We start from the raw sequence: 15,620 nt of genomic DNA on the forward strand, positions 1-15,620 counted from the left end.
TATATATATATATATATATATATATATATATATATATATAATTACCACCATACATGAGACCTTTATTTTTGGAATTCTTTACCTTAACCACTTCCCATCCAGCCTATAGTAATATGACAGCCACAAGGTGGTTCTGCCATCCTGGGTGGCCATCATATGACGTCCTCGGGCCCGCCGCATCACTCGCGTGCCTAGCGCCCGCTGTGACGTCCACCTGGTACCCACGATACGCAGTTACAGAGCCAGGTACGTGGATCTTTGTGTGTAAGGGAGAGGAGACCGATGGTGTGTCCCTTGTACATAGGGACACCGATCGGTCATCTACCTCAAGTCCGTTCCCTTCCCCCACAGTTAGAATCACTCCCTGGGGAACACATTTAACCCCTTGGTATTAACCCCTTCCCTGCCCGTCACATTTATACAGTAATCAGTGCATATTTATAGCACTGTTCGCTGTATAAATGTGAATGGTCCCAAAATAGTGTCAAAAGTGTCCGATCTGTCTGCCGCAATATTGCTGTCCTGACAAAAATTGCAGATAACCACCATTACTAGTAAAAAAAAATAAGTCATAAATCTACCCCCTATTTTGAAGGTGCTATAACTTATGGGAAACCAATCACTATACGCTTATTGCGATTTTTTACCAAAAATATGTAGGATACATATCGACCTAAACTGAGAAAAATAAACTTATAGTATTAGAGAAAAAGGTAAACAATATTTTTCAAAACTGTCAGTCAGTTTTTTTGTTTATAGCGCAAAAAATAAAAACCGCAGAGGTGATCAAATACCACCAAAAGAAAGCTCTATTTGTGGGTGGGGGAAAAAAGGACGTCAATTTTGTTTTGGGAGCCACGCCGCACGACCACACAATTGTCATTCAAATCGTGACAGTGCTGAAAGCTGAAAATTGGCTGGGCAGGAAGGGGGTGAAACTGCCAGGTATTGAAGTGGTTAACATCCACTGTTCATGGCTATAAAGAAAAAAAAAAAAAAAAAAGAACATACAAAAGATATGTTCGTTTTTCTGGGCTTCAGGTGTGTCTCCAGCCCACCCGTGATCTCCTGAGAGAAGTAATGACTCTCCATAGAAGTAGTAATTGTTGCTTGGGTTAGTTGGCCCTACAGCGTTCTTCTCCACACTGCCCTTTTCAGTTTTAGCTCTGAATTGTCTTACCAGCCCAAGCCCCCTCAATCACGGTCATTTGCCAATTCTTAAACTCATTTCCCAGCTACAAGCTTTTCCTAAACATATGGTGAACCACCCTAAACAGTGTATCCCTTAGGGCAGGGATATGCAATTAGCGGACCTCCAGCTGTTGCTGAACTACAAGTCCCATGAGGCATAGCAAGACTCTGACAGCCACAAGCATGACACCCAGAGGCAGAGGCATGATGGAACTTGTAGTTTTGCAACAGCTGGAGGTCCGCTAATTGCATATCCCTGCCTTAGGGAAAGTCATGCTGCAGACTGTTTAAATGGTGGCGAGTGACATTTACAGACAACATTTATCGCTCGTATTTACAGTTACTTTTTTTTTTTACTTTTTTCCCCACCTAGTGAGAGAACTGGTTTTACATGTAATCCATGCACAAGTTTTATTAAGTGTATTTTTTATATTTTTCTCAATCAGGTACCTTGCTCCCATTAAAATCATAATTATACTTGTGATAATTACATTTAGTGCATAAATTATCATCAATTGCTTCCTGTAAGTTTATGAAGTTAGTTTATGAAGAACAGGATCATTTATTTTTCCATCTACGGTAACCCCTCTTGGCATTTCGATTTTAATGATTACTTTGTAAAATAACCATTAACATAATAAATGATGAACTTTTAAGTAGTGTGTTTTGCCCTTTCACTCCCTCAGCATCGTTGTTGACTTAACCGATCTGAATTTATAGATTATTTTTCTTCAGGGGCTATTAGAAGATTTTTTTTTTTTCATGGACGAAAAAGAAAAAAAAGTTAGAACAAAATTAACCATCGCCTGCAAAATTTTATTGAAGAGAACATTTCTAAAAGGATAATGATCCAACAATATTCATCAAACTGCAGCAACAGCTGTTAAATGGTTCTGTCCTATTATATACTGACTGCAGTGAAACAATTTTAATTTTAATTTCAGTTTCAGATCTGCCCATGGGATTTCCAAGCACAGTGTTTGATTTTAAGAGATTACAGTTTCTGTTGAAGGAATTGAGATGGGCAAAACAAGACGATCTGGATTGGAAGTCAACCCTGCGATTTCCATTATGTAGAGTCAGTGGGCTTTATTTAAGAGTAAAAAAAGCAATGACTTGCAGAAATCCATAGCAACCAATCAGATTTCCTTAAAAACTGTACTGCAATCCGACTGTTGCATTTGTCCAATTATCATCAGTCTTTGTATCATATCAACAAAGACTATTGTTGAATTGTCTGATATACAGGTAGCTACTGGACAAAAAAAAAAAAAAAAAAGAAGACTGCACTGTATATGCAAGTAAGGATTATGAAAACATGTCACACAAGTAAAACGTGAATGGAATTCAAATGAATACTGGGTACAATTTAGTTTAAGGGCTTTTTTTACACAGGCGCTGAAAATAGATGGTTGAGCAGTGTTTTTAATGCTTCCCAAATGCCACACAGAATTGTCACAATAGGGAGCTGAGCACATTGCAATGAGGCAAACATAAGTAGGAGCAGAGTTTGAAGTTTTGGCATGTGTTGACGCTTTGCAACCGTCTCCATTCACTTCTACTAAAAACGCACCAAAACTGCACCTTTAACACCTATGGTGTTTACAGTGTGTTGTTTAGGGTGCGGTTGCAGAGCGTCAAAAGTGATTATTTCCCATTTTAGCCTTGTTTAAAAAAAAAAGGGAAGGACATTTCAGAAGTGTTGCCCGATGCAAAATGAAGGCCTGTACAACACATCCTAAATGGTCATCAACGCTATAACTGAGTTAATGCTCTTTTAGGCTGCCTTAAAGTGGAGGTTCACCCAAAAAAATCAATTTTTAACATTAGATTGAGGCTAATTACGTGAAGCAGAATCTGTTTTTTTTTATTTTTAAATCAATGCAGTACTTAGAGACAGATGTTCTCCGTGGCTTCTGGGTATGGGCTGCGGGACTGGGCGTTCCTATTTGATTGACAGCCTTCCGACCGTTGCATACAGCGCATCACGAGTTTCCGAAAGTAGCCGAACGCCGGTGCGCAGGCGCCGTATAGAGCCGCACCGACGTTCGGCAACTCGTGATGCGCTGTATGCGACCGTCGGAAGGCTGTCAATCAAATAGGAACGCCCAGTCCCGAAGACCATACCCGGAAGCGGCGGAGAACATCCATCTCTAAAACGGTAAGTACTGCAAAAAAAAACACCCGATTCTGCTTCACGTAATTAGCCTCAATCTAATGTTAAAAACATTTTTTCGGGTGAACCCCCGCTTTAACACTTAACACAAGTTTGAAAGAGCCCTCAATGTGAAAGCATTATGATAACTTGTGTTCTAAACCACTTACAGGGCACTTTTACCCCCTTCCTGCCCAGGTAAATTTTTAGCTTTCAGCACTGTCACACTTGTGCGGTCACGCAACACTGTACCCATATGAAATTTTTATCTTTTTTTCACACAAATAGAGCTTTATTTTGGGGTATTTAATCACCACTGCGTTTTCAATTTTTTGCTAAATAAAACTAAGACAGAAAATTATAAAACAAAAAAAATATATAAAAACATGTTTTTCATTGTTTGGTATAAAATTATGCAAATAATCTTTCTTCATAAAATTTAGGCCAAACTGTATTATGCTACATTTCTTTGGTGAAAATAACCCAAATCAATGTATATTATACAGTCTGTAAGAAAGTTAGAGTTTTCACAAACTATGGTATATAAATAAATAAACACACACATATACACACCCCCCAATGAAAATTGACCATACCTGATGTGCTGATGGCCTATCTCAATTCTTGAAGCCTGAAAATGCCAGGACAGTACAAATATGGTCATGTGATCTGCTGTGATTGGTCACGGTGATCACATGTTACTGGCAGCGGCCCGTACATAACCGGTGAAAGATCGCACAGCAGCGCAGCCCGTAGGGCACGGGCATGGACGAGGCACATTCCAGGAGGACGTTATGAGACGTTCACCCAGAATGACGAATCATTCGACTATAGGCCGGGCAGGAACTGGTTAAAAAGGAGTACATAAGTTTAAGCATAAGGATGAGTGCTGCCCAATATCAGATCTTTATTCTCTTAGCCACATAGCAAAAATTTGATCTGTTATCATTTCCAACACACACCATGGTGCAAGAGGGATAGTTAAAACATCTGAAAAGGTTATTGCTGCCTGTGTCTTCCCTGTCCCTACTACTCCCACCTGTTCTGGTATCATAGAAACAGGAAGTATGGGAACATTTTCCCAGTATGAACACAGTCAAAAACAACATGATTTTTGACTTTTTACTAGGCTCAAAAACTCAAGAAAATGGCTGAAGTCAAGGCTTTAAATCCAATTTTTTGGTGCCACCAGAAACATGCCTTTGTTGGTTAGTGTTAGAAAGGAATGAATGGCCAAGGAGAACGTTCATGAAAATTTAATATGAAACAATGGACAGCAGGATATACAAACCGATCAATATCAGTACTGTCTGAGCAATGTTGCATCTGCATTAAAATAACCATTTATACAGAAACAAAGAACCTGTGGGAACATAACTGTAAAGGATTGTCCACATTTCTAGATTTTCAGCTCCTGCGAACTTCTTAAAAAAAATAAAAATAAAAAAAAGAGAGCTGGTTGTCATTACAGACCGATACACGCCTTCCAAATGTTCAATATGCAGAATCCATTAGTGACAACGTCAAACATCCCTACATGGATTGCTGAAGCTCCTTCCAAAAACCAAAACATCCTATTTTGGTATAGCACCCTTTGATAAGAACTTGGTTTCAGGGTCTTTCTTCTTTCTAGGAGAGGAAGGTTTGGGTTCACGAACATATCCAAAAAACAGGACCAAGCCAGTGTTGTCATCAATCAGAAGGAATAGGAATGGTCGGTTGACACTGAAGGTTGACAGAGAGCGAGAGGTCACAACTGCCGTGGCTGCAGCAGCCTCCACACCTTCCTCATTAAGATCCAGCGTACACTGATGTTCTACACTGGACACAACCAACTCATCATCTGAGATCTTCCCCAAATCTGGTTTTCTGAACAGCTGGCCAAGTCCTAAAAAGCAAAAAGAGGGAAACCATTAAAACAGGATTCACAAACTATGGCATCATAAAAAATGTACACATTACTTTCATATAGGTCTATATATGTAGACATACATATAAAAACATGCACAACAGAATATACTAGTAGAAGATCTAATGTGCAAAATCCTTAGGACCTGCTTTTGCTCCGATGGTGGAACTTTGGAAAAAAACATAACCTTTGAATATACAGGATATGAAAGCAACAATAAATTCTGTTATATCTGATCTCTCTGGATACCACATCCCAAGCGAATCAACTTGCTAATAGTACTTATAACCCCAGCAACATGTTGTCTGTTATAGGAAGTAAACAATTCAGTTTCAGGTATACTAACAAAATTATGTAGGAGGATTGGTCCAGTCAGGACTATCAGATCACTAATTCCTAACCCCCTCAGTTGAATGTACAAGTTTCTGTAACAAACTAGCCTACTATGAAGGAGGAGAAGACTCATCTACTTCTAGTGTTTATTGAGCTCCCATCCTTATCCTTGGCTCATTGAAATCATTTAGGCTTCATGTACACTAGAAAGATAGAAACTGCCTTAAAAACGCGGGACAAAAATTGCTAATGTTTTAGCACTTTTTGCTGGCATTTAACAGTATTTAGTCTAGTGTGTAAGCTACATTTAAAAGCTTCAGCTTTAAAGGAGCAGGGCCACCGGTGTGCCTAACAACCAGTGAATAGCAGGTCATTAAGAAGCGGGCTGGGAAGTTGGCCGCAGCATCCTTAATGGATAAATCATCAGCTATCAGTGGGTTTCCCTGCTGACAGCTGAATGTAAAAGAAAAAAAAACCCCATTGCTGACAAAAACGGCATGGAGACCCCCCGCCAATCCATACCAGGCCCTTTGGGTTTGGTAAGAATTTTAAGGGGCACCCCATGCTGCCCCCCCAAAAGCACCTTATCCCCATGTTTATAGGGACAAGGGCCTCTTCCTCAACCCTGGCTGCTGGTTGTGGGGGTCTGCAGGCGGTACATAATAACCCTACTCATTCACCAAAAAAAGTGTAAAGAGTAAATAAAAAACACAACTCTGGTCCTGACTAAGGCTCAAGCCGTCTGACAGATTTTAAATAACTAAGGGGTGGGCCCAGCATGCCCTTGGTTGATGCCGCCACAACGGGGCAGTGCCACTGGGTGCCCCTGCCCCTTAGATATTTAAGAGCTATCAGACGGTGAAGCTATCAGGGGGTGGGATCCTTTGTTGGGACCGGGAGTTATTTTTCCCTACCGTTTTCGGGTCAGTAGTGGTGGCGGTCGGGAGTCGCGATTGATGATGGATCTACAACAGGGGACATTTTTTTTCTTTATTTTTTAGTGAAGGACTTGTCAAACACATGTGTTGTGTTTTTATTTACATTTTACACTATTTTGGTGAATGATTAGGGGTATTAGGTACCCCATACTCATTCACATCGGGGAAGGGCTAGGGCTGCATGCTCAGATAAGATGCAAACAAGTGCCAATTCCCCACACCTATAACTGTTCTTTGCAGCAAAGAGCACTGGAAGGGGCGACGTATGTCAAACAAATACAACGATTTCCAAGCTCAAACCTAACGACCAACCAAATTGACCAGGGGTCAAGTCCTGGGGAAAAAAGTGTGGGAACTCCCACCCAAGATCCACTCCCCCACCAAAAAAAAAATTATACGCTCATATGCATAATTGCTAAACCGCATGTTTTTTTTTTTGATCCACTGTACCTTAGTAATCCTTTATGTTACTGGCCGCTTCCTGTATATGGATTCATCGGGTAGTGTGCGGGTATTTCAGCACTTCCTCGATGCCGCAATGTCTCATGGGAGCTTTTGTCATTGTTCCCAGGAGACATTGCAGAGGACTGCTGCTACTTATCGCGGGATTTAGAAAGAAGAAAGTTCTTTCTAAATCCCGCGATAACTCAGGCAGACCTCCGCAATGTCTTCTGGGAACAATGACAAAAGCTCCCATGAGACATTGCGGCATTGAGGAAGTGACGGAATACCCGCACACTACCCGATGAATCCATATACAGGAAGCGGTCAGTAACATAAAGGATTACTAAGGTTCTCCTGCCCCTGACAGTGACTCGAGCTGGGCATCACCGCTTAGTGAAGGACTGGCTGGGGCGGCTCGGCTGCTCTCAGCTGCTTGAGCACTGAAATTGACCCGTCTAACAATATGCGCTAAAAACAGGTTTAGTCTGCACACCTTTGCAAATACATACATAATCTACAGGCCCCGTCACGGCACCCCATTTTCTGTAGTCCTAACTTCTGAGAGTCAATGGAAGCACATGTATTTTAATGGATAGGCAGGGGGCAGGTGAGCCTGGAAGGAGCCCACCCCTCAGAGTTTAGTAGAGCTTAGGAGCGGTCAGCGTTTTTTTCTGCTATAATGTTGCTGCTCCAGAACTTGCAAGTAGGGTTTCTTTCTCTGCCACTAAACTCTCCTGCCAAAAAAGGCTGGTTAAAGCATGTGTGCACATGAACACATAGGATAAAATGTAGGGAAGTTTATAGGCACTATTAGGCAGTTAAAAAAACATTTGGAGCCTAAAACAGCTGTAAAAATGAGACCTTAGACTCACTTATTTCATTGGAGGAGGTGTAAATGGCAATAAATTTTTTCCCCCAATTGTAAGGCTCTGGGTGATGATGAATTACCAATAGTGGTGCATAAACATTACCATATCTCCTAAAAGACTTCAATGCAACATTTGCGTGTCAAAGTTTACCAACTTCTATGACTTAAGCAAACATTATTTTGTTAAAATCGGGCAAGGAACCCACAGGCCCCAATTCATATAGGCCCATATTACCGCTACAGATTGACGTGAAAATACTAGCTATAATATTTGCTTCTAGATTGAACAAAGTTATCTCTGCTCTTGTACATCCCAATCAGGCAGGATTCACACCTCACAAGTCAACTGCTATTGATCTCTGTAGGATATTTATATGCAAACCACAGCAGACAATATAGGGGAGCGGCCTTTCTTTTACTGGATGCCACCTAGGTCTTTGATAGTATTGAATGGCAGTATCTTTGTGCAGTGTTAACAACATTTGGATTTTGTGAAGTATACATTTCCTGGGGTAAGTTTTCTATCTCAGAGCGTGAAAGCAGCTATTTGGGAGAGGTTGAATTTTCTCTACATTTAAAGTTGGGCAGGGAAACAAAAGCAGGGATGCCCGCTTTCACCACTTTTCTTTGCTCAAGCAATTGGTGTAAATTTCTTACTATGGAAATATCAGGTCCCCAGTGTTAAGCTCAAACAGCTACAGCAGGGGTCTTCAAACTGCGGCCCGAGGGCCAGATGCAGCCCTGTGCTAGCCTTTATTTGGCCCTTGGGGTATTATTCCTTCCACTGACACCAACAAGGAGGCAGTATTTCTTCCACTGATACCTTATCAATGATGGGGTACTATTCCTCTTACTAATAGGGGCACTACTATTCCTCCTACTGACCGGCAAACTTGAGGACATATTTATTCTCATTGATACTGGCCTCAGGACATTTTCTGCCCCCCGCTGGCAACAATCTGGTCCTCCTAAAGGCTGACGGATAATAAACTGGCCAGGGCTGCCTGCTAAGGGGCAAGTTACATCTGCCTGGGGCTCCATGCGACAGACAACCGACTGGGGAAAGGGGGTGAAGAGAGATCCAAACAGAGGGAGAAGGGGGACTGGCACTGTACCAGGGGATGGAACCATACTTGGGATACATGGGGAAGGGGAGCTGATACCGTACCAAGGGGCAAGGGGCCTGGCACTACACTAGGGGGTAAGACTATACCAGGGGCAGGATGGGTTGGAGGGACTGCCACTATACCAGAAGCAGGACTGACATTGAACCAGGTGATGGGGACTGCCATTGTACCACAGGAAGGAGGTAATTTTCACCATACCAGAGACTGGGGGGCATTGTACCAGGGGCAAAAAAGGTGGGGAAGAATTGGCATCATACTAGTCCAGGTGCAGGACATGGGTAGAAGGAGGGTGATTGGCTTGGTACAAGTGACATGGGAGGGGGTGACTGGTAATGTACCAGGGACAGAAGGGCAGCAGTGGACTGGCACCATACCAGGGGAAGGAAGCTAAGGAGGGTCTGACACCATATCGTGGGTGGGAGAACAAGGGGACTGGCAAAGCGCCAGGGGCAGGAGAAGATGGGTAATTGGCATGATAATGGGGGGGGTTGTTTTTAACCTTGTGAGTGTATTTCTTACCTTTTATACATTGAATTATGGTCATACTGCACTTGGATGGTGCTGCTCTGTCTCTGTCCTTTGTGTTCTCAAAGCCCCTAGTAGCTGCCCTCCACTCTGATCTCATATACCCTTCTACTCTTCCCCCTACCCCCTCCTCACTACCCCTCTACCTACTCTTCCTAGGTGATAAGTATCGGTAATTGGTATCAGAGAGTACTAAAAAAATACAAAATAAAAAAAATTCGGTACTCGTAGTCAGTGTTAAAGAAAAATGTCATCTCTGCATCCCTATTCCCTGCCATGCTGTATATCAGCAATACAATCTTGAAAGTGGTTCTAACTTTTCCCACCATATGGGTGGCTTGCCCTCATTTCCTGTTCTGAGTTTTCTTGTTCATAGACAGCAGATAGTTTGACATTATAGCTGAACCCCAGGTAAACAGCTGAATACACCAATGAAAAAATAAATAAATAAAATAATATTATTAACAACACAGTTTTACAGGCCAAATGAATCCAGTCCTGAGATTTACACAGCTCTTCCCAACAACACAGCCATGTCTAGCATACTTACCGAGACTAGATAGAGCATTTGTAAGTTCAAGTTTAAAGTTCAGATTCAACTTTGGAACTCTCAATGCAGTTGGTTTCTCCCTGTGCAAACGACTGTAAAGTTCACTCTTATTCAGCTTATCCAGAATATTTGAGACATTCCACTCCATCTGATGAGGCATCACTATGACAAAACTCATGTTTCCTTTAAAAGGCAGCTTGGCCACCTTGTAGAAGAAAAAAAATAAAAAATAGAAGAGGTCATCCAACATTCCCAGTTTCCCATATACAACAGTAAAATTAAAGTGGATGTAAACCCATTACTCACCCAGTATAAACTAATGGCACAGTATTATTGTATATACACATGCAAGCCTCTTGCATATATCCCTACCTTGCAAATGTCACCCCCTTTAGCAGTAGGAGCCCCCACAAAACTCTGGAATCGGTGGGTCTCTTTGTCGGAGCTCATTGGCGGAGTCGTGATGTCACAAGACTCCCCGCCCACCTCTACATTATCCTACTCGGTTAGGCCCCCATACACACCATTAGGTTTTCTGCAGGTTTTTGTCTTCAGGTTTACCAAAACCATGTAGTGCGAGGGGCCAGCCTGATTGCATACGAATTGAAACTCTTAAGGTTTTACCTCATATTAGATGGTTTTGGTAAACCTGCAGAAAAACTGATAGTGTGTATGGGGCTTTATACAGGGGTCAAGTCCTGGGAAAAAAAGTGTGGGAACTCCCACCCAAGATCCACTCCCCCACAAAAAAAAAAAAATGATACGTTCATATGCATAATTACTAAACCGCATGTTCAGCAAAGCAAGTTCTTTCTAAATCCCACGATGACTCGCGGCAGACCTCCGCATTGTCTCCTGGGAACAATGACAAAAGCTCCCAGGACACATTGCGGCATCGAGGAAGTGACGGAATACCCGCACACTACCCAGTGAATCCATATACAAGAAGCAGCCAGTAACATAAAGGATTTCTAAGGTTCGCCTGCCCCTGACAGTGACTCGAGCTGGGCATCGCCGCTTAGTGAAGGATTGGCTCGGGCGGCCCAGCTGCTCTCGTCCTGCAAAGGGAAATGAGTTCCTGCTGTGAAAAAAGTGCAGGAACTCCATTCCCACGCGTTCCCGCAGGACTTAGCCCTGGCTTTATACCTGAGTTTTAAGTAACATCCAGTCAAAACTTAGGAAAGGTACCACATAACTTTAGCATGCCTAATCATGCTGAGGTGTGGAGCAGCCAATCCTGGGAGAGCTAGAGAAGAAAGGAGGAGGGGGGAATGTGAAGCTGGAATCGTAACACACACTCTGCTCTTATGCCTTTCATGAGATAAAGAAATGAGATTTCAGTCACAGCTATGGGAAAGTGGCGACACAAACTTATCTGTGTGCAGTTTTTTTATCTTACTACAAAAAGACAAGAAGATTGCTCAGAGCTGGATTAACTCTTTGTGGCAAGACTGGGCACAGATGACTTGACATCCTCCACTGTACCAGATAGAAGTCTTTATTAAAAAAATATTCAGGTTTACATCCACTTTAAAAACTTGTAAATCAGGTTTTCTATTTTTCATCAAATCAGTAATGGGGAAGAAATGATAAAAAAAAATGTTATATATATATATATATATATACATATACATATACACATATACACATATATATACACTTTCTATCTTATTTCTGCATTAGTTAATTTTTGCTTTGACATGCACACGTTAGAACCATTCACACCATGGTGCTGCATTACCACAACACATGTTAGGCCCCATACACACGAGAGGATTTATCCGCAGATACGGTCCAGCGGACCGTATCCGCGGATAAATCCTCTCGAGGATTTCAGAGGATTTCTATGCGATGGCGTGTACACACCATCGCATTGAAATCCGCGCTGAAAGCCTCTGCCGATGACGTGTCGCGCCGTCGCCGCTATTATGACGCGGCGACGGGCGCGACGCTGTCATATAAGGAATTCCACGCATGCGTCAAATCATTACGACGCGTGCAGGGAATCCCTTTAGACGGATGGATCCGGTAAGTCTGTACAGACGAGCGGATCCATCCGTTGGAATGGATTCCAGCAGATGGATTTGTTGTGCATGTCAGCAAATATCCATCTGCTGGAAATCCATCCCAGGGGAGATTTCTCTGCGGATAAATATCCGTTGGCGTGTACACACCATAGGATCTATCCGCAGAAACCCATTTGATGGGATTTATCTGCGGATAGATTCTATGGTGTGTATGGGGCCTCACATGGACTGGTGTACCATGGTGCCATTAATTTGTAATTCAAAGTTCATTCATTTTGCATGGCACCCCAGTTTAACTGCATTGCTCTGTACTGTGACTTTTTTTAGCGGGCATGATTTTAGGTCCACTCTGGAGCGTTAGGCAGTCTATTCAAATGAACCACCATCTTAATGCAACATGTTTAAGCCATCAGAAGCATCGCATTGGACATGACTAGTTTGGGAGTCTATTTAAAACACTGTACTGGAGTAAAGCATGTAATGTGCAGTGGTGCGCTGCAGTGCCATATTTTGTGAATGCAAAGCCAACACAACTGCACATGTATGCTCTTGCTGTACAAAGCAAATTAAAGGAAAAGCAGAATAGAAATAAAAATTGGATGGCGAAAGTCTCAGCTTCACTGAAACTGAATAGCCATGACATGGATAACACTTAGGCCTTATGAACACTGGGCTTAAACAAAAAAAAGTATATATGCTTATAGAGGCTTTTGGATTTTTTTTCAACCTGTATAAGCAACTTTATGTTAGCCTACTTGTCCATGCACATTTGGGCATTTACAGGCATATTTTCAGAGAAGCATTTTCAGGCAAAACAAAAAAAACACATTACAAGTGGAGGAGCTTCTGGGCAGAAAAAATACTTTTCGCACATAAAAGCATCTAAACACGGGGGCAGATTCATGTACAATGGTGCAGATTTGCACCGGCGTGGTGCATCATTTTTAGACTACACCGGTCCAGCGCGGAGAGGCAGTTAGGTGATTCAAGAAACTTTTTTTGTCTACGATGCCCCAGCGGGGCGGATTTTAGACGGCGTAAGGCGGGGTAAGGCCAACTGGGAGTCACCCTATGCTAATGAAGTGCCGACCGTGGCGCAGGGGTCACGCCGGGGCGCATCTTAGACCGCACATGCTCAGTGACATCCAGGGGTAAATGCCCCAATCTGCACATGCTCAGAACTGCGCCACGGCGTGATCCCTGAGCTACGCCGACCCACTACCAAAGCCCAGTCCATGAATCAGCCCAGACTTCCGCCCTGCAGGTGCAAATGTACTGAAGCTTTTTTTTTTCTAAGCTAGGTCGTTTGCATTGTGGTGGGGCAGTTATGGCTGATGAGGAATCCTCAGGTGGGCGGATGACCAATTTCAGCCCAGAGGAGAGGGCTGTAATTATTGAGGGCCTCTCCCAACATGGGGACCGCCTCTATGTGTTGTCCAGCAAGTGTTGTTGCTCAGTTCGTTTGTAATGCTGTTGCTTTAGCTGCTCTCCAGCTGACCTCTGCAAGTTTGGTGCAAAGTTACCCCTGCTTTTATGAGGTGTAACTTTGCACCGGAAATTTCAGCTCCGCTCACCGGGAGTAGCCTGCGCCGGTCAAGCTTAAGTTGATGAATTGGCCCAAAAACCTCATTTGCATATTTAAAAACACAAAAAAACGGTGTAAGTGCTTCATGAATCTGCCCCACGGTGTTTAGGAGCATTTGGCGTTTTCAAGTGTATAATGATTATAGTGAAAAATGAACAGAGGGGAAGGTTTTGGAAAATTGACAGTTATACCGGTAGTTATACTGGTAACTGCTTTTCTAGGATATCTTCCAGGACGGCACACCTGAGAGATGAGAGGCTCCTCCCCACAGGAAACACAATCAATCAACAGCGGTTTTAAATCCCCACCCTTCCACTTGATCCTCAGTTTGTAGAGAAGCAACTCCTGAACCTGGTTCACAAGGGAAATCATTCCTCATAGGCACTCACCTTCTAGTGTTCTACAATTTTCCCTCCTCCAATCGGCGGGAAGTATTCCTGCCGTCCTGGAAGATATCCTAGAAAAGCAGTTACCGTTAAGTAACTGTCAATTCTCTCTAGTCATCTTCCAGGACGGCACACGCGAGAGGATAATCAAGTACCTCAGGCCTACCTTAGGGTGGGACCACTGCAAGACCCTCTTGGCAAACCTCGGTTCTGCAGTGAGTTTTACCTCCACTCCATATGCTTGATGAAGGGATCTTAGCTGGATCATGCAACTGATCTAAAGGTCTACTCCACCGATGTCCCTGCCTTCTCCGCTTCGGATGCAGGATAGAGGTGGAGTGGGCTCTTAAAGATGGAATCAGAAAACATGTTAAACTTGTAGATTAGCAATGTTGCCTGTCTCACACATCTAACGACCATGGCCTATTGTGCCTGAAGGTGCTACTTAGAACCCCTAAAAACATTAATCAGAGACCTGTGTTGTAAGACAAGGACACTACATTGATCAATAAGAGGGCCTGTCTTAACACTAGGGAATTAAAACTGCAAAAAAGGGGGGACCCTGACAGACAACCTTTTTTTTTTTTTTTTTTCAGCAAAGACTAAAGGAAAGCCTACTTAAGGGTAATAGATAAACCCAGGGATCAAGCTTCTGTTCAAGGCATGCCCAATCTATGACCTTACTTACGCCTGAGTGCCTACTTCAGGAGATTAAAGTCCATAGCAGGAGTAGAATGCTCATATTGCTACATCTAGTACAGCTAGAAAGGTGAAATGAAGGCCATGCACCCAACCCGGAACCTATTCGGTCAGGTATACATCTTTATACTTCATGTTCAGGCCATAATACTCCTCTAAACAGAACTTCCCAAGTTCTTACTAAACAGAGTTATTCTGTATCACCTTCCTCCAGTGTCCTATAACCCTATTGGGCTTCAACCCTAGGAAATGGTTCTGGCAACCCTAAATGTAAGGGGCTGAGGCTTTCTGACATGTGACGTCGCCGGCTAATGTATAAAAACATTAAGACACACACAAACCCTAAATGCTGCGTGTTTCTGAAGTGCAGCTAGCTAGGTCATAACTGATATAAATACAGAAAGGACGGGAACCCCCTTTACTGTGGTGTTTTACTGATGTACAGTAAAACAAGGCCATAAACCTAACACAGAAAGACCCAATCTTCTATGCAACCTGCAGCATTGTGTTTTTCTGAAGTGCAGTAAGATAAGGAAATATGAAACAGAAAGCACCAACAAGCTTAAATGTTGAGTATTTCTGCTGTGCAGTAACATAAAAACCAAAAAAACAGACAGCGTTCACAGCTGCAATCTTTCTGGTGTACTGCAAAGTAAGGCAATAACTCCATGATGTCTATTCCTGTTGTGTAGCAAAACCTCACCCAGATGGGGATTTTGCAGCTAAATTCCCAAGGCAAAGGAAAGTACTCACCGTTGTTGTCTTCCCCTTTTGCCACAGCCACCGGGCTTGCTTTTCCATCCGTATGGTCCACACGCCAGGAGGATAGCTGCCAAAGTGCCCCCCCAACTGCTGTCCCTATAGGGAGCTGCAAGGTTAGGCT

At 42.9% G+C, this 15,620-nt stretch overlaps 1 protein-coding gene across 1 annotated transcript in view; it reads right to left on the bottom strand.

Annotated features, from left to right (window-relative positions):
* Positions 1–4,586: 4,586 nt before the first annotated feature.
* SERPINF2 (serpin family F member 2) overlaps positions 4,587–15,620 on the bottom strand; it is a 70,643-nt gene continuing 59,609 nt past the window's right edge. Inside the window, exons 7-8 of the mRNA XM_040338376.1 lie at positions 10,041–10,245; positions 4,587–5,234 (exon numbers count right to left, since the gene is read on the bottom strand). Of these exons, the coding sequence (XP_040194310.1) occupies positions 4,921–5,234; positions 10,041–10,245 (519 nt within the window). The 3' untranslated portion in view covers positions 4,587–4,920. The remainder of the gene's footprint in view (positions 5,235–10,040; positions 10,246–15,620) is intronic.

The sequence above is a fragment of the Rana temporaria genome, chromosome 2 (assembly GCF_905171775.1).
Source record: "Rana temporaria chromosome 2, aRanTem1.1, whole genome shotgun sequence".
NCBI lineage: Eukaryota > Metazoa > Chordata > Amphibia > Anura > Ranidae > Rana > Rana temporaria.